General features: G+C 35.0%; 1 protein-coding gene across 4 annotated transcripts; it reads left to right on the forward strand.

Moving 5' to 3' along the window:
* The first annotated feature begins 792 nt into the window (after positions 1–792).
* Positions 793–23,499, forward strand: LOC136042263 (uncharacterized). 4 transcript variants are annotated; one of them, XM_065727213.1, is made up of 3 exons: positions 793–1,093; positions 2,791–3,024; positions 19,846–19,999. In XM_065727213.1, exons 1-3 carry the CDS (start codon positions 943–945, stop codon positions 19,860–19,862), a joined length of 402 nt encoding a protein of 133 aa, XP_065583285.1. In that variant the 5' UTR covers positions 793–942; the 3' UTR covers positions 19,863–19,999. The 4 variants fall into 4 exon arrangements, with proteins under 4 accessions (XP_065583285.1, XP_065583284.1, XP_065583283.1 ...); XM_065727212.1 differs by lacking the exon at positions 19,846–19,999 and adding an exon at positions 13,756–13,833; XM_065727211.1 differs by lacking the exon at positions 793–1,093 and adding an exon at positions 21,719–23,499 and having other exon boundaries at positions 2,938–3,024; positions 19,846–20,020.
* Positions 23,500–26,164: the final 2,665 nt, after the last annotated feature.

Here is a 26,164-nt window from a genome sequence, read left to right on the forward strand (position 1 = left end):
AATTGCTGCTTGTAATGTATCCTTAAACCTTCAAATTATGATTTATCTAGACTTACATTCTAGGCTGCATTAAAGCTTTTAAAGCACCAACATAGCTGTTCTAGCGTTAACAAAGAAACAAAAAAAAGAAAAAACTAAAAACTAAAAATAAAATTTTGAAAAGAAAAAACCTAAAAAGGGAAAACCTAAAAAAAATTAAAAAAAAAGGTAAAAAACGAAAAAAGCTAAGAAAAAAAAAGGCTAAAAAACTAAAAAAAAGAAAAAACTGGGAATTGCATAAATATTTCAATTTATCTTGACAATAGATTAAAGTAATTCGAAAACCTTAAAACAGATACCCAAAATATTAAGGTTTATTATAAATTGTTGAGCTTTAGCATGCTTTGCGCGTACAGATTTTTCCTTCTACATTTTTGAATTTGGGCTTCTACAAGGTCTGACAGGAGACCAAGATCATCTGCATAATAACATAATAAAGGTCAGTCAGTGAGAGATTATGTCCAATTTGCGCTTCTGGATAAGAAGCACTTTTTTTTTTTTTTTTTTTTTTTTTTTTTTTTTTTTTTTTTTTTTTTTTTTTTTACAAAGCATAGAGTTTAATTGGTAAGAAATTTGCTTTGGAGAATCAGGACTAAAGAGAAATATAATTACTGTTCTGTTTTATGTGAGAAATCCCAATAATCAATTCACTTGAGTTTTTTTTTCTTATTAATAAAACTTGAAATTGCTGCTTGTAATGTATCCTTAAACCTTCAAATTATGATTTATCTAGACATACATTCTAGGCTGCATTAAAGCTTTTAAAGCACCAACATAGCTGTTCTAGCGTTAAGTTGCTTTGGCTTTTTATAATTTTTTCAGAATAAGTTGCAGAGTGGAGGATAGCATATATCCTGCTCATATACGTTTTTGTTTCAGGCTTCTCAATTTACTGATGTGCAAATGGAAGATTTGAGAGCATCATTTGCCCTTTTTGATCAGGATGGAAATGGTCACATTACCACCTCAGAATTAACAGCAGTCATGAAGTGTCTTGGACAAAACCCTACAGATGCTGAAATCTTAGCCATAATAAAAGAAGTAGATGCTGATGGTGAGAAGTTTTTATTTTTTTTTCTCAATCTTCTCCTTTTCCGCAAATTCTTTGCTGTGTTGGCCTCAGGTGGCTTTGTACTGCAGTAAGTTGTTAGTAGTAGTAGTATTGTGATTTTGTTTAGTGGTGATTCTGTTTTCAAGATGGGTTTTCTAATTTCTTCTGAAAGATGTCTTTGAAAGACTTGTAATTCATGAATCTTTGTTAAGATCTATATCAAACAATTTGAAAGCCCTGTTGTATTCTTGGGTCTTTTAGACGTTGAGGACAAGGAGCAAAATTTCTACCAGTCAAACACCGTGGTTAGGAAGTAACATGGAAATTGCTTGGGAAAGGAGTTTTTCAAAAAAAATTGCAGGATGGGCTAATCACATATGTTTTTATCGATGGTTTGTAAAATAGCCTTACAATTCATGGTAAATGCCAAAACCAAACTAAAGCGATATATACATAGGTTGTTTTTGAAGCTGTGAGGAATTCAAAACTAAAACGATAGTTATTTATGTTATATTATTCTCTTTTTAAAAGTATTTTAAGAATAGTAATACATCCTGTCTGGCTGTAATGACAACGCAGTCTGACAGTTACTTTTTGGATTTGTTTGTAGACAGAAGAGACTCATTTGTATATTTTAAAGGGATTCACGTGATCCAATAAAAAGTAAAACAATATAGTAGAAAACTAGATATCATCTTTCCAGATAGTAATGGCAATCTATTATACATTTTTCACTTTTTTTTTTATTTTATTTTTCTTTTTTTTAGAACAGTGATTCAGGGTAGTAAGCTTACATGAGCACGACAACATAGGTGAACATGATCAAAAGGCAGGTAAAAGAGCATAAATAATAAAATAAGACTATTTTGAGTGCTCTGAGGACAGGCTTGTAAGCATGAGCTATGACTTGTGAAGTACAGAGATAGTGCGTTGCACCGCTCAAGTATTTTTCGCACGCAGGTGTAGAGGGACGACCAACGACTTTTACAAGTATATCATGTAAACAGATGGATGAAGTGGCAAGCAACTACATGTAGCAAGTAAACTTTGCCACAATTTTGTCACGCCCCATCATTGAATTTGTGGTGCCAGAACAGAACCCAGTCTAGTTTTGCAAATGGGCAACTCCTTGGGTACACCCATGTCCGTCGTCTCATATGTTATTATAGAAAATGGTGTTTTATCTAATTTATTCAACAATCTTTTCTTAAAAAAGACGGTGAATTCTTAGTGACTCAAAAACTAAGTTCGTCTAAACGCAAGTGGAAGCTTTCTTGAGCCAGAGACAGTGTTTCTTGCTATCCAATGTCAAATGGACGGTTATGTCTGGATTTTTTTTTTTTTTTAAGATCAACATTTCTAAGAAAAAACTTTGGGTTTTTCCTACGAGAATGACCTATTTTTTAGCAAACTTTTTTTTTTAGTCTTAATAATCGTAGCAAGTGTTTTGGATGTCAAAAGCAGTTTTCAGCCATTCGTGAAAGCGAGAAAAAAAAGACTTTTGACGTATTTTGAAAAACTACAAGCCTTTGACATTCTTACAGACCAAGGTAGACATCCTCCTGGATTACTGATTAATCAAATTGATCAATCATGTTGAGTTGACACCAAAAAGTCACGTAACAAGGGTTTTGTAAAATCCCAATAGGACAACATATTTGTTACATAGAACAGAAAGCTATAAAAGAAACTATTTTTAGGAAACGGTACGATCGAGTTTTCTGAATTCGTGATTGCGATGGCTAAGAGTGTCAACGACATTGATGCTGAAAAAGAAATAAAAGAGGTCTTTGACAAAGACGGCAACGGACATACTAATGTAGAAGAACTTCGATACGTTTCGGTAAATTTGGGCGAAACATTCTCTGATGAAGATATAGCCGAGATGCTTAAACAAGCTGATTTCGATGGTGATGGTGTTGTAAACTATAAAGGTATTTTTTTACGCTTGGATATTTTTCTAAAACTTTTAGATGGATGCAAAAATTCAGCTTGTAAACTTTTATTTTAATGCACATAAAAATCTCACTTTAATTTGAAACTAGAATTGTTCATTAAGCGGTGGTCTTATGCTTGTCGAGCCAGAATGTCATGTCTAGACATGTGTCTGCCCAGAAATCTAAGTCTTGACACTTACCATTCACAAGTAAAATTTAGTCTTTCGCTTAAAAAACGGCAGCTTTTCCTGGCAACAACACGATATTAATAATATTACAGGACCTAAATACCCAGGCTAGTACAAAATGGGGAAATATGGTATCCTAGTTTGCACTGATTTTGTGCTAGGACAGAAAATAGTAATGGCATTAGACTACTACAATTTGGTAGGTGGGATAATCTGGGTAGTTATAAACAACCTGATGTTTAGTCCCAATGCAGCCCACGAGTTAAAATAGTGCTTGCATTAAGTCTCATTCTAACTTATTTTTTACTTTCTTCAAAGTTTTTTTTTGTCATTCCTCAACTTAATTATGACATGGAAGGAATTATTCTTTAATAAAACAAGAAAAATTTGCCTACTTGTTATTTGTCAAGTAAAGTTAAGACCATTCCTTAGTAAAAACAAAGCGAGTGAAGAATTCACTGAAACGAGGATTTCGTAATAAAACAGGCTATTAGGGAGGATAACTGCCAACAGAGCAGTTGATGTGTTGCTAGACTTCAGGAGGACAATTTGAGATGAATTATTCTCTTAAGGAGAAAAACTGGATGAATTTCGAGCAATATTATCTTGTTAGATTTTTTGCAAGAGGTCTCTGAGTGATAGATCGTAAAAGAGCAAGAAGGGAAAAGGAAGTAGGGAAAGCATTAAAGTATGATTTTAGGTTTCACTAAATGGATGCCATAAATTAGATCAATCAAGATCTAGAAAACGCAACCAGACTGCTTAATTAATTTTACGCTTCTGAACAGGCATGACTGAAGCATTGTGAACATCGTGAGGCCGACGATTACTACCTATTGTAACCATGAGTCCCCAGTATCGGCACTGACTGCTTATGAGTTGCTGTTTAGTCTTCTCTCTAATTTCGTCCCTCCAGTAGGTTCTGAGAAACCGTCCAAGACAATTATTTTCAAAACTTTGGATCCTTTCCTCTAGCTGTTTTGTCAGCGCCCAGCTTTTGGAACCATACGTTAGTACTGATAGGACATTGCTATTGAAGAGGCTCAGTATTAGCTTCAAACAGAAAGTGGCACTTCTCCAAACGTTTCTTAACATATCAATGGCGCTTCCTGCGTACGTTATACATGTGGCAATTTCATTCTCTGGGCTTCCATCAGTGCTCACTAGACTCCCAAGATATCTAAACATATCTGTCTCTTCAATTTCCCTTGCTTTAACTGTTAGTGGTTTAGGGGGTAGTCTGTTCACATTGCGCATGATATTTGTCTTTTGCGTGCTTATTGTTAAACCTACTCTTTCACCTAATTTCAAGAGCTCATTTATGTTGTATAATATGTAAAGAAATAATATGTAAAGAAATAATATGTAAAGAAGTAAATCAGGTAATTACAATAGGTAAGCTTTCAGGCCAAATTACTGTCCCTTCAGACCTAATTAACTAAAAGCTCTGTAAAAAATTAGCTGTATTTGTACACACACAATGAAACCAGACTGATTGTATCCTGGTTTGAAAGGGGGATAAATTTGGTGGCTTTAATTTAGGTAATGTTTTTACTCATAATCTAGTTGTAGGCTATACATTATAGGCCTAGTTAGAGCTTTCACTGGTTCCATTTGGGTTTTTGCTCCTTACTTTGCTATCTTGTCTGCTCTTTCATTTCCTTCTATACCTAGATGACTAGGTATAGGCTATATTGAAATTTAATAACAAAGCCTAATCTTCCTTGGCTGTTTAGGTTTACTTTGGTTTGATGTAGCTCTATGTCCAGTGTTTCAAACTTAGGGTTTCTTAAGATATTGAGAGCAGATTTAAAGTCAGAGAATATTACTATGCATTAATTGCTCTGCTTTGGTTCAATTAGGGTCTTTAAGCTGAAATTGACAGCAGCTACTTCAGCTGTTGGGATACTAGTTCCTGACTTGTGTTTTTCCATAATGCATAGGCTGTGCTCTTTTAAAAAGCAACCACTTCCACATCCCTCTTCACATAAAGATCCATCAACATATAGTTAGGTATTTCCATTATATTCCTTTTCTAAGAGCTGATGAAATGATGGATTGCATTTTGGGTTTAAGTTTTATTTAAACCCTTGTAAGCAGTTTGTGTACAGAATTTGTCTTGACTCATTGGAAATAAGTGAGCTAAGAAAGTTGAAACAGGACTGGAAATTGTACATCAAATCTAAATCATCTGTTGAGAAAATGAAAGCTAGTTAGCCTGAGATTACTGCTATGCTCAAAGAGAAACTGTTTGTTGCCATCCTGAAGCAAGTTTCTCCTAACATGACTTGTACTGATGTAGAATCCCTTGTTCCAAGGGCATCAAGGACAATAGAAATCAGCAACTTTGAGCATTCCAAAGTGTTTAAGCTATATTTTGTGACCAGGGAGGACCTTGAAGATTTTCTTGTGGTATCAGTTTGGGTTGGCTTTGAGAAGCTGCCTGCAGAAGATTTCAAATTTCTCCCAAAAAGTTAATTTTCCTGTTATGAAGTTGGTCACATAGTGGCCAACTGTGTATTAGTGCCTATTTTTGGTTACTGTAGTGCTTCTGACCACACCTTCACAAAGGATAATGAGTGCACAAAAGATATGCACTGCATTTTGTACAAAAAAAGGCCATCCATACAACAGCGTAAGATGTCTGGCTAATCAGGCAAAAAACAATGCTAAACACAATCAAAATGAGTCTGAAACCTGCCTACTCAAGGTTCAATGAAGAAATAAACCAAGGATCCTCCATCTCTTATACGTTTGTCTCATGGAATTTAAATGAAAATTTGCTAAATCATTCTGTGATTTTAAAGGACTTTTTATCTAAGTGTGACATAATGTGTATTCAGGAGCAATTTGCAACTACTTTGAGCCTGAGCCTTTTGGAACTGTCAACCAATCATAAAGTATTCTTGGTCTCAGCTTACTGATCTCAGTCTTTTGGCCAGCCTTGTGGTAGTCTAGCAACCTTTCTGAAGTCTATTTATCCTTAATCCATTTTTGATTCAGCAAGTGACTTTTTGGCAATCATAATCTGGAATTTTATTGTGCTAGATATTTATCTGCCCACAAACTACCATGACAACCAATCTGAAATACTTTTGCCATTAGTGCTTCTTGTTTATCCAAATGTTTGTGAAAAATAAAAGAGCACAGTTTATGCTTTATTGCAACTGGTGACTTCAATTTTTGATCTAACCAACCCACATAATTCTTCTGGTGATTCTGATTACTCAAGTATTATTTTTGGACTGTTAAATGATGATTGTGTAGTTGCACTGAAGAATGAGAGTTTTACTTATGTCTATGATTTGGGTAGTACATCTAACTTGACCATGTTTCTCATACATCATCTGTAACTATTGCCAAAGTTGTTGTTAGTAATTCCAATTTTATGTCAAATCACTTCCCTTTGTCTTTTAGTGCTCTGATTGGTGATTGTGGCCCTTCTTCTAACTGGCTTCTAAAAAATCAATCTGTATTTTATGCTAATGATTGGGATAGGGCATCTCTAGATTTTTTCCAGAATGTGTGTAATGATTTCCTCACAAAAATTTGTGTCCATTTTGATTTGTTGATGCAGAGTTCAACGAAGAATATGTATGATTTTTGAGTTAGACCGAACATTTATTGTAGTGAACTTACTCATGCCCTAGCTCTTGCAGAAAAATCAGCAGTACCTATTAGGTGAGTAAAAGTTGGAACTGAAGAGCCCGGCTGGTCAACTAATTATAATTTGCAAAATGCTTGCTTTTCTGCTAAGTTTTGGCTTTCAGTTTGGATTGAAGCAGATAAACCACACAATGGGTGGCTGCAAAAACTGTATTATACTAAACGTTGGCAAAGTACCTTTCTCTTTATTGGAGCTCAATTATTTTGTCTTGTTTGGAAGAAGTTTTGTCTTGGCCAAATAAGTTGTGGTCCAGTCTTGTTAAAGATATGCCAAGTCAAATACCATCTTGTATACCACTTTCCTCATGGGCTGAGTAATATAAAAGGAGAATTTTCTGTTCCAATTCCACATCTGCAAAATAGTTTCAAAGTGAAACTCCAATATTTTTTGAGCATGCTTCTAGTCCTTGACTGATTATTTCCAAGAGCTGGATTATTTCTAGTAATCAGTTAATAACCAATTGCAATTAGTAAACCGAAGAAAAAAAAAGTCTAGAGGATTTGATAGGATACCTGCACAGCATTTGTTGTTGTGTGGTGAACTGTTTATGGAACCCTTAGTACTCCTTTACCAAATAATATTTAATCTGGGATTTGTCCTTGATTCTTTTTCAATTGGATGTTTTACTCCTATCCCAAAGAAGAATAAACCTCCTTCTGAATGTTTGTCTTTTTGCCCAATAACAGTTGCAACTTTATTTTGTAAAATTTTTGAGAATGTGACAGATGATGAATTGAGAACTAAATTTACAGTTTAGGCCCACCATTTTGGTTTTCAGTCTTGCCTGGGGTCTGGTCATGCCCTTTCTGCTTTGGTATCTGCTTTAGTTGATGAAGAAAAGCACTGGGAAAGTATTGCTTTAGCTGCTCATGATGGTAAGACATGCATTTCATTTGCTTCTCCACAAGGAGGTTCTATTTGACTTGGGTTTGACCAGTGCTGATTCCTGCATCCTAGCCCTGCTGGCTGACATGTATGAAAATCTGAAAGTGGAACTTAGGCTCCCTTTACTAGCTAACGAGTTTACTACTAGTCTTTTATGTGATTTTGCTTTTTCTTCACGTGGAAATTCCCTTCTCTCAGTAAAGAAAGGGTAAGACAAGGTGCTATTTTGTCACTGACAGTATTTAATAACAGTATTTTTAAGGTCACAATCAAAGTCACTTATGACTTATATTCTGTTTGGTATTGATTTGACATGGACTAGAAGCTAATTTTATTAAGTTCAATCAATGTAAGAGACATGGTGGTTACTGCTCTCTCATTTTCAGAAGCTATCTTTTTTTATGTATAGAAGTGTACAGGTGTACAATGCTATGATTTTTCCTCATTATCTTTATCTCAGTCACTTTTTGTGCATTTTTAAATTTTGCTACAGATAAACTGAAATTACACTCAAATAATCAATGTACTACAAGTTTGCAAAGTGTCTGCTGCGTTTATCACTGTAGACAAGGAATAGGTATGTTACGCGCCAGTATGGTGTTACTAAACCTGAAGAAGCAATTCTGTCGCAAATTGACCAATGTAATTCATCAGTCAAGACCCACCCATGGGACAATGTTTTACAGCAGTAGTTGGCATCTGTTTTGTTTCTGTCAGATGAATTAGTGTCTTGTGCTTCTTTGTTTTGTGCTCAATTTATTTCTCCATTGATGGGTACTAAATACATTCATTCATTCATATGTGACATAGAACACATTATGGCTTCAAAGCTATCATATGAAGACACTAAAGACATTTGCTTTGATAAAAGCATTTAAAGTTAAATATTAATCTACAGGATAAAATTGATTGTATTTATTTTAAATGTTATCAGCAATAAAATATTGTTATGATGAATCTTAAAGTTTTTCTTAAAGCTCTGTACCCATAAGGGTTTGCATAAATAAAAGAATATGCTGCTGTTATTAAAACAACTAAATACATATACAATAAATAACTATATTCTTCAAAGAAGTAAAATAGCCATAACCTGATACCTATAATTGGTTTGTCAACTGATGGCACCAAATGCAATTCTTGGCCTGGGTTGACAGGTTTATATCTGTCCCTATGCTTTGGATAATTAGATGACTGCCTAAGCAAATATAAATTAAAATGGATACTCAAGTCATAATTAAAATGATTGCCACAAATAAGTGTAGGTGTGTCACCATTTAAACCCATGTAGGACTTAAATGTAAAGATTTCAAGCCACTTTGGAAAAAGAAAAACAAACATAGGATGGTCCTTTTTGGAATTTCTTTTTTTTTGGGGGGGGGGATAATGCCTTTAAAATTATGTTAGTTTCTTTTTGGTTAGGAGGCTTACAATTGCAAGTTTATCAGGGACAATGTGATGTATGGCCTTCTTCTGGACACCCTACCGCCCTCTCCCCTCAAAAGAAAATTTGAGGTCCTTTAGTCCAGACCATGAACCTTGGAAACCTCAAGCTTATCAGAAAAAAATTTACTCAGATTCAGGAGGCTTGTCCCCTAACAAAAAATGGAATTTAGCCTTCTTGTGGGGGAGCCAAATTTATTTTCCATTTTTTTCTTCTGCACTGGGGTCTTGACAGCCCAAGGAATTAAAAATATTAGTTTCAAGTTTATAGGGAATAATAATGATAACATTTTCGCGGGACTAGCGGGCACAAATAGGAGCCTATTACTGCTAATTTCTGTCAACCTCCAGCCACTGGTCATCCTTCCAAGTATCTGACCACTGGCAGTGCGTTCTGAGGAATACGCTGCTGATGGTGCCAAGACTGTTATAGTGGTTATTATGTTTAGAAAAGAGTATTGAATGGTGAATCAAGTGGTAGACTTAAAGAAGGATATGTTCAAACCCAATATTTTTTCCCATTAGGTAGATAACACAGTTCTTTGACTCAATCTCATACTCCCACCAATGATCATTGTTAGCTTCTTCTTAAGATGACTGATAAATTCAAATACATTTTTCTGCTGGTTGGATTTTGTGAAAAATGTGGTACTTGCTAGTTACCCAAAACATGCTCAAGAGGTTTGCTTTGTTTGATCTGAATCAACCTATTTTTTCTCTTGTACTCGGCTATAATTAGCTTAGGTACTTTCTTGTTAGCTAGTACACACTTAAAAATTGAAGTTTGGTTAATCATAATGAAATATACCAAAATATGATGAAATTGTAATAGTTTAGTAACAAAACTATGGAAACTAACGGCCTGTTTTCCATAATTCTTTGTTGTAGTTCCCATAATTCTGTTACTAAACTATTTATATTTTCATCATTTTATGGTATATTTTAATATGATTGCCCTTGCTTCACTTCTTGTGTGTGTTCTTTATAATTAATATGTACCAAAACAGCATATATATATATCCCTATTAAAACACAAACGGTTTTCTTTTTTGGTTTTCCCTGTAAACTTACGGAGACATTGTTACGTCAGAATTGCTGCATCATTCTGACTCCACATAGAATAGAATAGAATAGAATAGGTTTTATTTGCACAATCTCTCGTAGTCATAAAACTAAATGGCGCTTGTGCTTACAAAAAAGAAAAAAAGGATTAAATCAAACGACAAAAAAATAATCAGATGACAAATAGTTTAAAATCAACAATTGTTATACTTTGATACAAAGAAAGGGATGAATGAGTTGGAAAAACGATTTGTGCGTGAAGGAGGTGCTGCTAATCTGTCAAATTTCTTCAACCTAGTACTTCGATGTTTCACTAAAACTGGTGGTAGTATCGATCTGTATTTATCACTTCTGAGAAGATATTGGCCAAATTCAAGGATCAAACTGAGACGACGCTCTTGAAGAGAGGGAATTTGTAAAGTGGATAATGCTAACTTATATTCGGTAAAAGCATCGCACAATATTACTTTGACTGCTCTTTTTTGTATTGACTCAAGCTGGTCACTTAGGTAAATAGTGTTATTGACTTGTGGGCCCCATACGGGACATGCATACTCTAAAATTGGTCGAATGTAAGTAAGATAGGCTATCCTTAGTTGTGTCACTGAAAAACCAAATCGACGCATTAGTATAAGTGTCCGCATCGCACTATTTGCCTTTTTGATAATTGTATCGACATGGAGGCTGAAAGAACAGTCGATGCTAAACTTGACACCAAGCACTACTGCCGAAGATTCACTAGGATAAGGAGGAGGAGGGCACACAAAGTCTCTCTTCAGGGGATTAAAGCGAAGGATTTTAGTCTTTCCTTCGTTGATTTGGAGGCTGTTCGCAGTACATTCATCTTTGAAGTTGTTGATTATTTCGTTACAGAATTGGGGGACAGCCTCAGACTTCTCAACAATGTACTTCAGTAGGACTGACAAGTCGTCTACATACTTAAATCTTTCTTCATAGCCGGAAAGGATGAAATTTATCACTGCCAAAAACAGTAGACTAGCGAGCTTAGTACCTTTTGGGGCTCCGCATGTAAGCTCGACCCATTCGGAGTCGGTATCCCCTGGGAAAAGACTGTAAACGCACTGATAGCGGGCCTGTAAAAAATTGATCACTAAAAGGAGAATATGTTTTTGCGCACCCATGGTGCGTAGATTTGTGATAGCAACGGAATGGCGAATAAGATCAAAAGCCTTTCGGTAGTCTACGAGGAGAAGGTCGACTATAGCACTTCCTCGGTCGAGCCACTCGACAATGAGATGGTACATCCGTACTAAATAAACAGTTGGGCTGCTGCCTCTTAAGCATCCATACTGATACGGGTCTAGATGTGCAGAGACCTGTGACATAAGTTTGCGGTAAATAAACGTTTCTGCAACTTTAGAAAGGTTCGGAGTTATTGATATAGGCCGGAGTTGATCACAAGATTTTGGACACCTTACTTTTGGAATAACGCGGACATATGCTCTTTTCCAAGCACTAGGGAATACTTGCTGAAGGAAACATTGGTTGATTATAGAAGAGAGTGGCTTAGCGAGAAAAATGGCGAATTCACGTAACAGCTTTACTGGAAGCTCACCTGGGTAGAAACAACGTCAGCCAATCAGCTTTAGATTCTAAATAAAACTCCAAAATCCCACAACATAAAACGCGAAGTTTAGAGTTGTAAAAAGACTAATCTTGAATGCAGCGCTAAATTGGTTAGACACAAGTCAGCTTTTTAGTTTTTTATTGAAATGGTAAGTGTTTTCCCAATTTACACACTCTATCTGCAATTAACCGATCTGATTTGACTTATTTCAGGTTTATTTATTAACAATATTTATTTTAGGCTAGGAGGCACCTAGCTTTGTTTAGGCTAGCTATATAGACTCAGGAAATGGATATAATTTTTAAAATCTATTGATTCTTGGAAAGTTTGTTATTTTGTTTGTTGTCTTATGAATACGTTTTAGTTTAACTAGAGAGTCGATATCAAACCCCTCCCCTCAGTTTTTTTTTCAAGTAGCCAGTTTATAATAACTTATCATTTAACCATTTCCTAAATATGAAAATTTCCAACTAAAATTTTATTTAGCCTATAGGTTACATTTTTCTTTTTATTTAGGCAAGAACCAATCAAGGGAAGGGTATTTTCATGGACAGCTAGGTTAGATAATGTAAAGTTGTATACTAAGTGTAATTTTATGCTTCAGAAATAGTTTAAGTAAAGACAATAAAGACGGCATGGGTCAGACTATAGAAAAAAAAGTATTTCTATCTCACATTGTTCATAGCGAGTTGTCATATCATGACTAACTCCAAATTTCAGAAATTTGGTGTATGTGCCATATATTTTTGTAATTCTTGCTATTGAAATTTTAGCCTCTTAAATTTCCCCTCTGGCTGGCACAGTGAAGGTTCACTTTCACTGTTGTGCACTTCAAATGGTGTCTATTTTTAGTTCCCAACCAACCTTAAACATCTTTGGTCCTCATATAATTCTCAAAATGTTTTAAGACTGTCAAGAAAAACTTCCGAGCCAATTTTTGAAATTTCAGGACTTATTAAATACCAGTTGCAGGCTAGGATCAAAAAGGCAGATGTTTATGAAATATAACCAAGGAAATGATCTTGACAAATAAAAACTAAAGTGTAGCTTATGATTGTAGAGCTTCAATAATATAGTGGGAAAGGTCCAGAAAGAGGATTTTCAAGACAAGGACCTGAGTGGAAGTGACTGGAACTGAATATTGTATTTTCGGTTAAATGTGTGTATGCTAAGTTGACATTTATTAGACCAATTTTCTATGATTATCGTAATTCAATGTTCTATGGTCATTGTAAGACCAATTTATATGCATGGTCAATTTACATGTAAGACTGATTAAGCTATGTTGGGGTTTTATTCTTGGAATAAAATAAAGTTACTTCACTTTGACATGAAATGTCCAGATAATCCAATAATCTTCTTTGAGCCCTCCACTATTTTCATATTAAATGTAGCTTTTAGTTTTTACTGTGTTCGTCATCAATGTTCTCATTCTCATTTGTATATTGCTTACTATTATCTGTGATTGAGTAGATCAATGCACTTATGTGTTAAGACGTTATTACCACATTACCCCGCTACAAGATTACAACTTTTTTTTTTTTTTTTTTTTTTTTTTTTTTACAAAGCATAGAGTTTAATTGGTAAGAAATTTGCTTTGGAGAATCAGGACTAAAGAGAAATATAAATACTGTTCTGTTTTATGTGAGAAATTCTAATAATCAATTCACTTGAGTTTTTTTTTCTTATTAATAAAACTTGAAATTGCTGCTTGTAATGTATCCTTAAACCTTCAAATTATGATTTATCTAGACTTACATTCTAGGCTGCATTAAAGCTTTTAAAGCACCAACATAGCTGTTCTAGCGTTAAGTTGCTTTGGCTTTTTATAATTTTTTCAGAATAAGTTGCAGAGTGGAGGATAGCATATATCCTGCTCATATACGTTTTTGTTTCAGGCTTCTCAATTTACTGATGTGCAAATGGAAGATTTGAGAGCATCATTTGCCCTTTTTGATCTTGCTTCTCTAAGGAATGTTATATAAGGGCGTCAATCTAGTTAATTATTAATGGGGATTATGCAAGTTGCATCGGTTGTTTAAAGAAAGATAATTGTGGGTCCTTTTGGGACCCTCTTTTGTATCATGCCTTTGACACTTGTAAAAATAAGCATTAATAATCTGACAGTTGGAACAAAAGGACTTCATGATGATCAAGATCATAAGTTAAAAATATAATTATTTCTGCTTGATATTTTATCGCGAAGTCATATTAGCGGTTTTTATTATCTTAACAATAATATAAGACAACATAAACTAGAATAGAATTAAGATGTGAAAGCATACGGTTTGATATTTCCCTTAATATGATGATTCCCCTGATATTTCTCTGTGGAGAACACAGGAGTAACAGGCAAAGAGATTTATTCTTGTAAAGGACATGCTAGTGGCTCATATTATTTATAATTGTACTTGTGGTGGGAATCAGGCGTTTCCACCTCATCCGGCATCGATGATCCTAGAGACATTCTTGGACCACGTTGTTTGATCTTTTGCCAGCTGCTCTGCAAAAGTGAGCCACTGTGTTGACCATCTGTGACCGAGTTTATGAAACCCCCGATTGGTTCAAGGTCTAACTTGGCCAGGTCCCAACAGTTGTTCCTCTGTCCTCCTTGGCGTTTCTTCCAGTAGCTAATAGGTTCAGCTAGAAGTTTTTGGCGAGGCAGGTACACTGGCAGTTTCCGTAATATATGGCCCAGCCATTTCAAACACCGTTCTTAAATAGTGAGCACAACATCTCTCTGAATATTACAAATTCAATGTTTATTCGCGTTGGAGATATGGTCACGTAGCTGTACTCTGAGAATTCTTCGGAGGCAAGTATGCTCAAACATCTTGAGTTTATTCTCATGCTGTAGTTCTACCAAATATGTTTCGCACCCGTAAAGGAGAACGGTGTGGACTAGTGCCATGTAAATTCTTATTTTCGCTTGGACACTGATTTCACGGCGATTCCATAAGGGTTTCCGAAGGGAGGCAAAAACTGTCTTCCCTTTCTCTATTCTCTGTTGGATATCAGCGTCAGAAGATCCGTCAGTACAAATCTGAGAGACTTAATATGTGAAATGGTTGACTTTTTCTAGCTGAACTTGTTTGGCTGTCAGCGGGAATGGTCCTGTGTCGTGGTTAATAGCCATGAATTTATTTTTCTCTGTGCTGACTTTCAAGGTGATCAGGTCTGCCCAGGCCACAACGCTGTCAAGTATAATTTGGGCTTCTACAAGGTCTGACAGGAGACCAAGATCATCTGCATAATAAAGGTCAGTCAGCGAGAGATTATGTCCAATCTGCGCTTCTGGATAAGACGATAAAGCACTTTCTAGCACCCAATCGATGCAGTAATTGAACAGAGTCGGAGAGAGGACTCACCCTTGTTTTATTCCAAACTCAACCAGAAATTCTTCGCTTTCTTCACCATAGACTCTAAATCGGCTCACTGAAGTGTCATAGTTTGCCTTCATCGGTTCAACAAACTTCGGCGGCATTCCATCATTCTCTAGGATCTTTTAAAGTTTCTGGCGAGTGACAGAATTAAGGCGGCAATGAAGTCAAGGAACATCAAGATCAGGGGTAGGCTGTACCTTTCAAACTGCTGGATAATGATGCGAAAGGCAAAGATATTATCAGTAAAACTTCTACCGTCTATACGTCGGTCGAAGGCCGACTTGATTTTCTCGAGTTCTTTCCTCTCTAGCCCTTTTGAAGCGGTTCAAGAGTATGATTTCGAATATTTGTACTGCAATGTCTATGAGACTTATTCCGCGGTAATTTTTGCATTCGGTTTTGTCTCCTTTCTTATAGAATGAGAGGATGACTTATGTCTTCCAATCTTTTGGAAAAGTGTCTGTCCTCCACACTTCTTCAAGAATGCCACGGAGCTGTTTAGCAGTGACCTCAGGGCATCGTTTGTATAGTTCCAGGGGGAGACCGTCTTCATTTGGGGCTTTGTGGTGTTTTAGGGTCTTGATCGCTTTTAGTATTTCGGCTCTGGTCGGTGTATCCAGCTCGATATTGTAAGGCTCTTTAGAGACAAAAAGTGGGAAGGCAACATGAGCAGATGAAGGGGATGAGTTTAGAAGGAACTGAAAGTGATCCTTCTATCTTGCTGAGTGTTCCTTCTGACAACTAATGATTTTTCATGATATGTTTTTGACTATTTCTCAGACAGCAGCTTTCTTACCAACGGATTCATTCAGGATCTGGTAAATCTTGCGGGTGTCATGTAATCGTGCTATATTCTCCATCATCTGCCCATTCTCGCATCTGTGACCCTGTCCAAATTTTCCAAGGATTTGTCTTGTGGTCTGTCTGACTGACCACCTCTTGCGTTGAAGTCTCCAGCAACAATCAAGTAATCACCTGCGGCTATAGAAGAAGTCAACTGCTGCAGTTTGCCGAAGAAAACATCCTCGATCGTTTCATTAGCGTCACGGGTGAGGGCATAGGTAAAAATTATCGACACATTTGCAGGGTTTCCCTTTAGTCTGATTCTAGCAAGTCTACAGGAGACTGGTTCCCATTATAGGTCAAAAGTTTGAGACGCCCACTCAGTAGGCATGCCATGAATTAACAGATCCAATTTGAGGTCCTTGACATCACTTTACAGTACCTGATTCTCCAGTTGATCACACCTTAATTTTTGATCCTCCAACTCATTTTCCAGTTACCCAATTTTTATTTCTCGATCGGTGGCATCCTTTCTTAGCATAGCTATTTCCCCCGTAAGAGACTGAATCAGGACCTGAAGATGGAAATACATGGTTCGTCTTGTGTGAATGAAAGACGACCAAACACCAAAGTCCATCCTTTAGTGCCAACCAATAAGAATGCAGCAAAGGGTAAAACCAAAGAATACACTACACAAAACATATCAGAGGGACCTTCCCACTGGGTATACGTCTATACAACCCCAGTGGGTAGACGTTATGGCAGTAGCCCATTTGAGGGATGACTGGCATCTCTTTGTTAATGTCCTAGTTGGCTTCAGAGGCATAGGGGTATCTAAGATCAAAGTTAAAATTCCGTTACCTTAATTTCCAGTTCAGTGATGAATATATTTCAGTTAAAAGGGATAAAAAGAATCATTTTGTACATGCTTTACTTAGTATGTTCCCCAGAATATACACTCAAAGTGTCACATAAGTCTGTACATTAGCTTGGAAGTAAGTCCTGAACCTGAATCTACAATGCCTTTGGTATGTTTTGGGATAATAGAGTATGTATATTCGGTTAAGGGGTTAATTGGAGTTTCAAGGAAACAAGTGTCAAAGCAGAAACAAAATCAATGCCATATATGTTGTTTCGTGAACTGGTTCGGTCGCGAACTGGTTGTAAGCCATTTTGGCCTTTAAACCTTCAGTCTAACGCTCTCCCATCTAAGCTATCTCGGCTTATCAAAAACTATTTTTCAAATACGTTCTGATGAAAATAATCTATATATATATATAAATAAGTTGTATGTCTCTTACATAAGTTGTATGTCTGTTACACTATCTTCTATATACATAAAAATAAGTTGTATGTATTTTTCTGTTGAGGGGGTTTGCATATGACGTCACTGGGACTTAGAAGTTATTTTCTGAAATCTTTAATGCACGTTACAAGGTCTTTCTTTTTGGTATTCAAGGAATTTACTAGCTCTTAATGAGAAAAAATGCCAATATATGTTGTTTCGTGAACTGGTTCGGTCGCGAACTGGTTGTAAGCCATTTTGGTTATATGTATTCGTGTCCTAGTTGCCTTTTTTCAGTTACTATATTACTGCGAATTGGCAAGATCAGGTTCAACCAACTCAAAAATAATACGACAACATTTATCAGAAATTGTTTGTTTAGAATTGTGTATCAAATTTTCTAGCTTTGATCAAATGCCACTATGGAATTTTGAACAAATTCACTTAAATTGTCAATTTCGGTTGAAAACAATTTTGGTTTATTGATAAATTATTTCTTGGAAATGAAATCGGCTTCCTATTAATATTTCTGATAGAAGTTTCATTGTTCTTATACAGTTCTTTAAAATTTGACTTATTTCGCTACTGTGATATTATTTATTATCTGATTTTAGCAAATCTGGTACTTATCACAAAGTTTGATTAAAGACAAAAGGAAGCAAAAAAATTTGCCGAAACCCGGGGTCGAACCAGGGACCTTTAGATCTCAGTCTAACGCTCTCCCGTCTGAGCTATTTCGGCTTATTACAAATTATTTTTCAAATACGTTCTGATGAAAATAATCTATATATATATATATATATATATATATATATATATATATATATATATATATATATATAGTTGCATGTCTGTAACACTATCTTCTATATACATAAAATAAGTTGTATGTATTTTTGTGTTGAGGGTTTGCATATGACGTCTGAAAAAATATTGAAGAAAAAGAAAACTGAAAAAAGAAAAAAAGGTAAAAAACTAAAAAGAAAACTAAAAACAAAGAAACAAAAAAAAGAAAAAACTAAAAACTAAAAATAAAATTTTGAAAAGAAAAAACCTAAAAAGGGAAAACCTAAAAAAAATTAAAAAAAAAAGGTAAAAAACGAAAAAAGCTAAGAAAACAAAAAGGCTAAAAAACTAAAAAAAAGAAAAAACTGGGAATTGCATAAATATTTCAATTTATCTTGACAATAGATTAAAGTAATTCGAAAACCTTAAAACAGATACCCAAAATATTAAGGTTTATTATAAATTGTTGAGCTTTAGCATGCTTTGCGCGTACAGATTTTTCCTTCTACATTTTTGAATTTGGGCTTCTACAAGGTCTGACAGGAGACCAAGATCATCTGCATAATAACATAATAAAGGTCAGTCAGTGAGAGATTATGTCCAATTTGCGCTTCTGGATAAGAAGCACTTTTTTTTTTTTTTTTTTTTTTTTTTTTTTTTTTTTTTTTTTTTTTTTTTTTTTTTTTTTTTACAAAGCATAGAGTTTAATTGGTAAGAAATTTGCTTTGGAGAATCAGGACTAAAGAGAAATATAATTACTGTTCTGTTTTATGTGAGAAATCCCAATAATCAATTCACTTGAGTTTTTTTTTCTTATTAATAAAACTTGAAATTGCTGCTTGTAATGTATCCTTAAACCTTCAAATTATGATTTATCTAGACTTACATTCTAGGCTGCATTAAAGCTTTTAAAGCACCAACATAGCTGTTCTAGCGTTAACAAAGAAACAAAAAAAAGAAAAAACTAAAAACTAAAAATAAAATTTTGAAAAGAAAAAACCTAAAAAGGGAAAACCTAAAAAAAATTAAAAAAAAAGGTAAAAAACGAAAAAAGCTAAGAAAACAAAAAGGCTAAAAAACTAAAAAAAAGAAAAAACTGGGAATTGCATAAATATTTCAATTTATCTTGACAATAGATTAAAGTAATTCGAAAACCTTAAAACAGATACCCAAAATATTAAGGTTTATTATAAATTGTTGAGCTTTAGCATGCTTTGCGCGTACAGATTTTTCCTTCTACATTTTTGAATTTGGGCTTCTACAAGGTCTGACAGGAGACCAAGATCATCTGCATAATAACATAATAAAGGTCAGTCAGTGAGAGATTATGTCCAATTTGCGCTTCTGGATAAGAAGCACTTTTTTTTTTTTTTTTTTTTTTTTTTTTTTTTTTTTTTTTTTTTTTTTTTTTTTTTACAAAGCATAGAGTTTAATTGGTAAGAAATTTGCTTTGGAGAATCAGGACTAAAGAGAAATATAATTACTGTTCTGTTTTATGTGAGAAATCCCAATAATCAATTCACTTGAGTTTTTTTTTCTTATTAATAAAACTTGAAATTGCTGCTTGTAATGTATCCTTAAACCTTCAAATTATGATTTATCTAGACTTACATTCTAGGCTGCATTAAAGCTTTTAAAGCACCAACATAGCTGTTCTAGCGTTAAGTTGCTTTGGCTTTTTATAATTTTTTCAGAATAAGTTGCAGAGTGGAGGATAGCATATATCCTGCTCATATACGTTTTTGTTTCAGGCTTCTCAATTTACTGATGTGCAAATGGAAGATTTGAGAGCATCATTTGCCCTTTTTGATCAGGATGGAAATGGTCACATTACCACCTCAGAATTAACAGCAGTCATGAAGTGTCTTGGACAAAACCCTACAGATGCTGAAATCTTAGCCATAATAAAAGAAGTAGATGCTGATGGTGAGAAGTTTTTATTTTTTTTTCTCAATCTTCTCCTTTTCCGCAAATTCTTTGCTGTGTTGGCCTCAGGTGGCTTTGTACTGCAGTAAGTTGTTAGTAGTAGTAGTATTGTGATTTTGTTTAGTGGTGATTCTGTTTTCAAGATGGGTTTTCTAATTTCTTCTGAAAGATGTCTTTGAAAGACTTGTAATTCATGAATCTTTGTTAAGATCTATATCAAACAATTTGAAAGCCCTGTTGTATTCTTGGGTCTTTTAGACGTTGAGGACAAGGAGCAAAATTTCTACCAGTCAAACACCGTGGTTAGGAAGTAACATGGAAATTGCTTGGGAAAGGAGTTTTTCAAAAAAAATTGCAGGATGGGCTAATCACATATGTTTTTATCGATGGTTTGTAAAATAGCCTTACAATTCATGGTAAATGCCAAAACCAAACTAAAGCGATATATACATAGGTTGTTTTTGAAGCTGTGAGGAATTCAAAACTAAAACGATAGTTATTTATGTTATATTATTCTCTTTTTAAAAGTATTTTAAGAATAGTAATACATCCTGTCTGGCTGTAATGACAACGCAGTCTGACAGTTACTTTTTGGATTTGTTTGTAGACAGAAGAGACTCATTTGTATATTTTAAAGGGATTCACGTGATCCAATAAAAAGTAAAACAATATAGTAGAAAACTAGATATCATCTTTCCAGATAGTAATGGCAATCTATTATACATTTTTCACTTTTTTTTTTATTTTATTTTTCTTTTTTTTAGAACAGTGATTCAGGGTAGTAAGCTTACATGAGCACGACAACATAGGTGAACATGATCAAAAGGCAGGTAAAAGAGCATAAATAATAAAATAAGACTATTTTGAGTGCTCTGAGGACAGGCTTGTAAGCATGAGCTATGACTTGTGAAGTACAGAGATAGTGCGTTGCACCGCTCAAGTATTTTTCGCACGCAGGTGTAGAGGGACGACCAACGACTTTTACAAGTATATCATGTAAACAGATGGATGAAGTGGCAAGCAACTACATGTAGCAAGTAAACTTTGCCACAATTTTGTCACGCCCCATCATTGAATTTGTGGTGCCAGAACAGAACCCAGTCTAGTTTTGCAAATGGGCAACTCCTTGGGTACACCCATGTCCGTCGTCTCATATGTTATTATAGAAAATGGTGTTTTATCTAATTTGTTCAACAATCTTTTCTTAAAAAAGACGGTGAATTCTTAGTGACTCAAAAACTAAGTTCGTCTAAACGCAAGTGGAAGCTTTCTTGAGCCAGAGACAGTGTTTCTTGCTATCCAATGTCAAATGGACGGTTATGTCTGGATTTTTTTTTTTTTTTTAAGATCAACATTTCTAAGAAAAAACTTTGGGTTTTTCCTACGAGAATGACCTATTTTTTAGCAAACTTTTTTTTTTAGTCTTAATAATCGTAGCAAGTGTTTTGGATGTCAAAAGCAGTTTTCAGCCATTCGTGAAAGCGAGAAAAAAAAGACTTTTGACGTATTTTGAAAAACTACAAGCCTTTGACATTCTTACAGACCAAGGTAGACATCCTCCTGGATTACTGATTAATCAAATTGATCAATCATGTTGAGTTGACACCAAAAAGTCACGTAACAAGGGTTTTGTAAAATCCCAATAGGACAACATATTTGTTACATAGAACAGAAAGCTATAAAAGAAACTATTTTTAGGAAACGGTACGATCGAGTTTTCTGAATTTGTGATTGCGATGGCTAAGAGTGTCAACGACATTGATGCTGAAAAAGAAATAAAAGAGGTCTTTGACAAAGACGGCAACGGACATATTAATGTAGAAGAACTTCGATACGTTTCGGTAAATTTGGGCGAAACATTCTCTGATGAAGATATAGCCGAGATGCTTAAACAAGCTGATTTCGATGGTGAAGGTGTTGTAAACTATAAAGGTATTTTTTTACGCTTGGATATTTTTCTAAAACTTTTAGATGGATGCAAAAATTCAGCTTGTAAACTTTTATTTTAATGCACATAAAAATCTCACTTTAATTTGAAACTAGAATTGTTCATTAAGCGGTGGTCTTATGCTTGTCGAGCCAGAATGTCATGTCTAGACATGTGTCTGCCCAGAAATCTAAGTCTTGACACTTACCATTCACAAGTAAAATTTAGTCTTTCGCTTAAAAAACGGCAGCTTTTCCTGGCAACAACACGATATTAATAATATTACAGGACCTAAATACCCAGGCTAGTACAAAATGGGGAAATATGGTATCCTAGTTTGCACTGATTTTGTGCTAGGACAGAAAATAGTAATGGCATTAGACTACTACAATTTGGTAGGTGGGATAATCTGGGTAGTTATAAACAACCTGATGTTTAGTCCCAATGCAGCCCACGAGTTAAAATAGTGCTTGCATTAAGTCTCATTCTAACTTATTTTTTACTTTCTTCAAAGTTTTTTTTTGTCATTCCTCAACTTAATTATGACATGGAAGGAATTATTCTTTAATAAAACAAGAAAAATTTGCCTACTTGTTATTTGTCAAGTAAAGTTAAGACCATTCCTTAGTAAAAACAAAGCGAGTGAAGAATTCACTGAAACGAGGATTTCGTAATAAAACAGGCTATTAGGGAGGATAACTGCCAACAGAGCAGTTGATGTGTTGCTAGACTTCAGGAGGACAATTTGAGATGAATTATTCTCTTAAGGAGAAAAACTGGATGAATTTCGAGCAATATTATCTTGTTAGATTTTTTGCAAGAGGTCTCTGAGTGATAGATCGTAAAAGAGCAAGAAGGGAAAAGGAAGTAGGGAAAGCATTAAAGTATGATTTTAGGTTTCACTAAATGGATGCCATAAATTAGATCAATCAAGATCTAGAAAACGCAACCAGACTGCTTAATTAATTTTACGCTTCTGAACAGGCATGACTGAAGCATTGTGAACATCGTGAGGCCGACGATTACTACCTATTGTAACCATGAGTCCCCAGTATCGGCACTGACTGCTTATGAGTTGCTGTTTAGTCTTCTCTCTAATTTCGTCCCTCCAGTAGGTTCTGAGAAACCGTCCAAGACAATTATTTTCAAAACTTTGGATCCTTTCCTCTAGCTGTTTTGTCAGCGCCCAGCTTTTGGAACCATACGTTAGTACTGATAGGACATTGCTATTGAAGAGGCTCAGTATTAGCTTCAAACAGAAAGTGGCACTTCTCCAAACGTTTCTTAACATATCAATGGCGCTTCCTGCGTACGTTATACATGTGGCAATTTCATTCTCTGGGCTTCCATCAGTGCTCACTAGACTCCCAAGATATCTAAACATATCTGTCTCTTCAATTTCCCTTGCTTTAACTGTTAGTGGTTTAGGGGGTAGTCTGTTCACATTGCGCATGATATTTGTCTTTTGCGTGCTTATTGTTAAACCTACTCTTTCACCTAATTTCAAGAGCTCATTTATGTTGTATAATATGTAAAGAAATAATATGTAAAGAAATAATATGTAAAGAAGTAAATCAGGTAATTGCAATAGGTAAGCTTTCAGGCCAAATTACTGTCCCTTCAGACCTAATTAACTAAAAGCTCTGTAAAAAATTAGCTGTATTTGTACACACACAATGAAACCAGACTGATTGTATCCTGGTTTGAAAGGGGGATAAATTTGGTGGCTTTAATTTAGGTAATGTTTTTACTCATAATCTAGTTGTAGGCTATACATTATAGGCCTAGTTAGAGCTTTCACTGGTTCCATTTGGGTTTTTGCTCCTTACTTTGCTATCTTGTCTGCTCTTTCATTTCCTTCTATACCTAGATGACTAGGTATAGGCTATATTGAAATTTAATAACAAAGCCTAATCTTCCTTGGCTGTTTAGGTTTACTTTGGTTTGATGTAGCTCTATGTCCAGTGTTTCAAACTTAGGGTTTCTTAAGATATTGAGAGCAGATTTAAAGTCAGAGAATATTACTATGCATTAATTGCTCTGCTTTGGTTCAATTAGGGTCTTTAAGCTGAAATTGACAGCAGCTACTTCAGCTGTTGGGATACTAGTTCCTGACTTGTGTTTTTCCATAATGCATAGGCTGTGCTCTTTTAAAAAGCAACCACTTCCACATCCCTCTTCACATAAAGATCCATCAACATATAGTTAGGTATTTCCATTATATTCCTTTTCTAAGAGCTGATGAAATGATGGATTGCATTTTGGGTTTAAGTTTTATTTAAACCCTTGTAAGCAGTTTGTGTACAGAATTTGTCTTGACTCATTGGAAATAAGTGAGCTAAGAAAGTTGAAACAGGACTGGAAATTGTACATCAAATCTAAATCATCTGTTGAGAAAATGAAAGCTAGTTAGCCTGAGATTACTGCTATGCTCAAAGAGAAACTGTTTGTTGCCATCCTGAAGCAAGTTTCTCCTAACATGACTTGTACTGATGTAGAATCCCTTGTTCCAAGGGCATCAAGGACAATAGAAATCAGCAACTTTGAGCATTCCAAAGTGTTTAAGCTATATTTTGTGACCAGGGAGGACCTTGAAGATTTTCTTGTGGTATCAGTTTGGGTTGGCTTTGAGAAGCTGCCTGCAGAAGATTTCAAATTTCTCCCAAAAAGTTAATTTTCCTGTTATGAAGTTGGTCACATAGTGGCCAACTGTGTATTAGTGCCTATTTTTGGTTACTGTAGTGCTTCTGACCACACCTTCACAAAGGATAATGAGTGCACAAAAGATATGCACTGCATTTTGTACAAAAAAAGGCCATCCATACAACAGCGTAAGATGTCTGGCTAATCAGGCAAAAAACAATGCTAAACACAATCAAAATGAGTCTGAAACCTGCCTACTCAAGGTTCAATGAAGAAATAAACCAAGGATCCTCCATCTCTTATACGTTTGTCTCATGGAATTTAAATGAAAATTTGCTAAATCATTCTGTGATTTTAAAGGACTTTTTATCTAAGTGTGACATAATGTGTATTCAGGAGCAATTTGCAACTACTTTGAGCCTGAGCCTTTTGGAACTGTCAACCAATCATAAAGTATTCTTGGTCTCAGCTTACTGATCTCAGTCTTTTGGCCAGCCTTGTGGTAGTCTAGCAACCTTTCTGAAGTCTATTTATCCTTAATCCATTTTTGATTCAGCAATTGACTTTTTGGCAATCAGAATCTGGAATTTTATTGTGCTAGATATTTATCTGCCCACAAACTACCATGACAACCAATCTGAAATACTTTTGCCATTAGTGCTTCTTGTTTATCCAAATGTTTGTGAAAAATAAAAGAGCACAGTTTATGCTTTATTGCAACTGGTGACTTCAATTTTTGATCTAACCAACCCACATAATTCTTCTGGTGATTCTGATTACTCAAGTATTATTTTTGGACTGTTAAATGATGATTGTGTAGTTGCACTGAAGAATGAGAGTTTTACTTATGTCTATGATTTGGGTAGTACATCTAACTTAGACCATGTTTCTCATACATCATCTGTAACTATTGCCAAAGTTGTTGTTAGTAATTCCAATTTTATGTCAAATCACTTCCCTTTGTCTTTTAGTGCTCTGATTGGTGATTGTGGCCCTTCTTCTAACTGGCTTCTAAAAAATCAATCTGTATTTTATGCTAATGATTGGGATAGGGCATCTCTAGATTTTTTCCAGAATGTGTGTAATGATTTCCTCACAAAAATTTGTGTCCATTTTGATTTGTTGATGCAGAGTTCAACGAAGAATATGTATGATTTTTGAGTTAGACCGAACATTTATTGTAGTGAACTTACTGATGCTCTAGCTCTTGCAGAAAAATCGGCAGTACCTATTAGGCGAGTAAAAGTTGGAACTGAAGAGCCTGGCTGGTCAACTAATTATAATTTGCAAAATGCTTGCTTTTCTGCTAAGTTTTGGCTTTCAGTTTGGATTGAAGCAGATAAACCACACAATGGGTGGCTGCAAAAACTGTATTATACTAAACGTTGGCAAAGTACCTTTCTCTTTATTGGAGCTCAATTATTTTGTCTTGTTTGGAAGAAGTTTAGTCTTGGCCAAATAAGTTGTGGTCCAGTCTTGTTAAAGATATGCCAAGTCAAATACCATCTTGTATACCACTTTCCTCATGGGCTGAGTAATATAAAAGGAGAATTTTCTGTTCCAATTCCACATCT

Source organism: Artemia franciscana, unplaced genomic scaffold, assembly GCF_032884065.1.
Source record: "Artemia franciscana unplaced genomic scaffold, ASM3288406v1 PGA_scaffold_91, whole genome shotgun sequence".
Lineage (NCBI taxonomy): Eukaryota > Metazoa > Arthropoda > Branchiopoda > Anostraca > Artemiidae > Artemia > Artemia franciscana.

What these genes read in the sequence shown, in the direction of transcription:
- LOC136042263 (XM_065727210.1), top strand. An exon ending in AAAAGAAGTAGATGCTGATG is followed by an intron (nt 20,021 to 21,718) that starts GTGAGAAGTTTT and finishes AACTATTTTTAG; the next exon opens with GAAACGGTACGATCGAGTTT.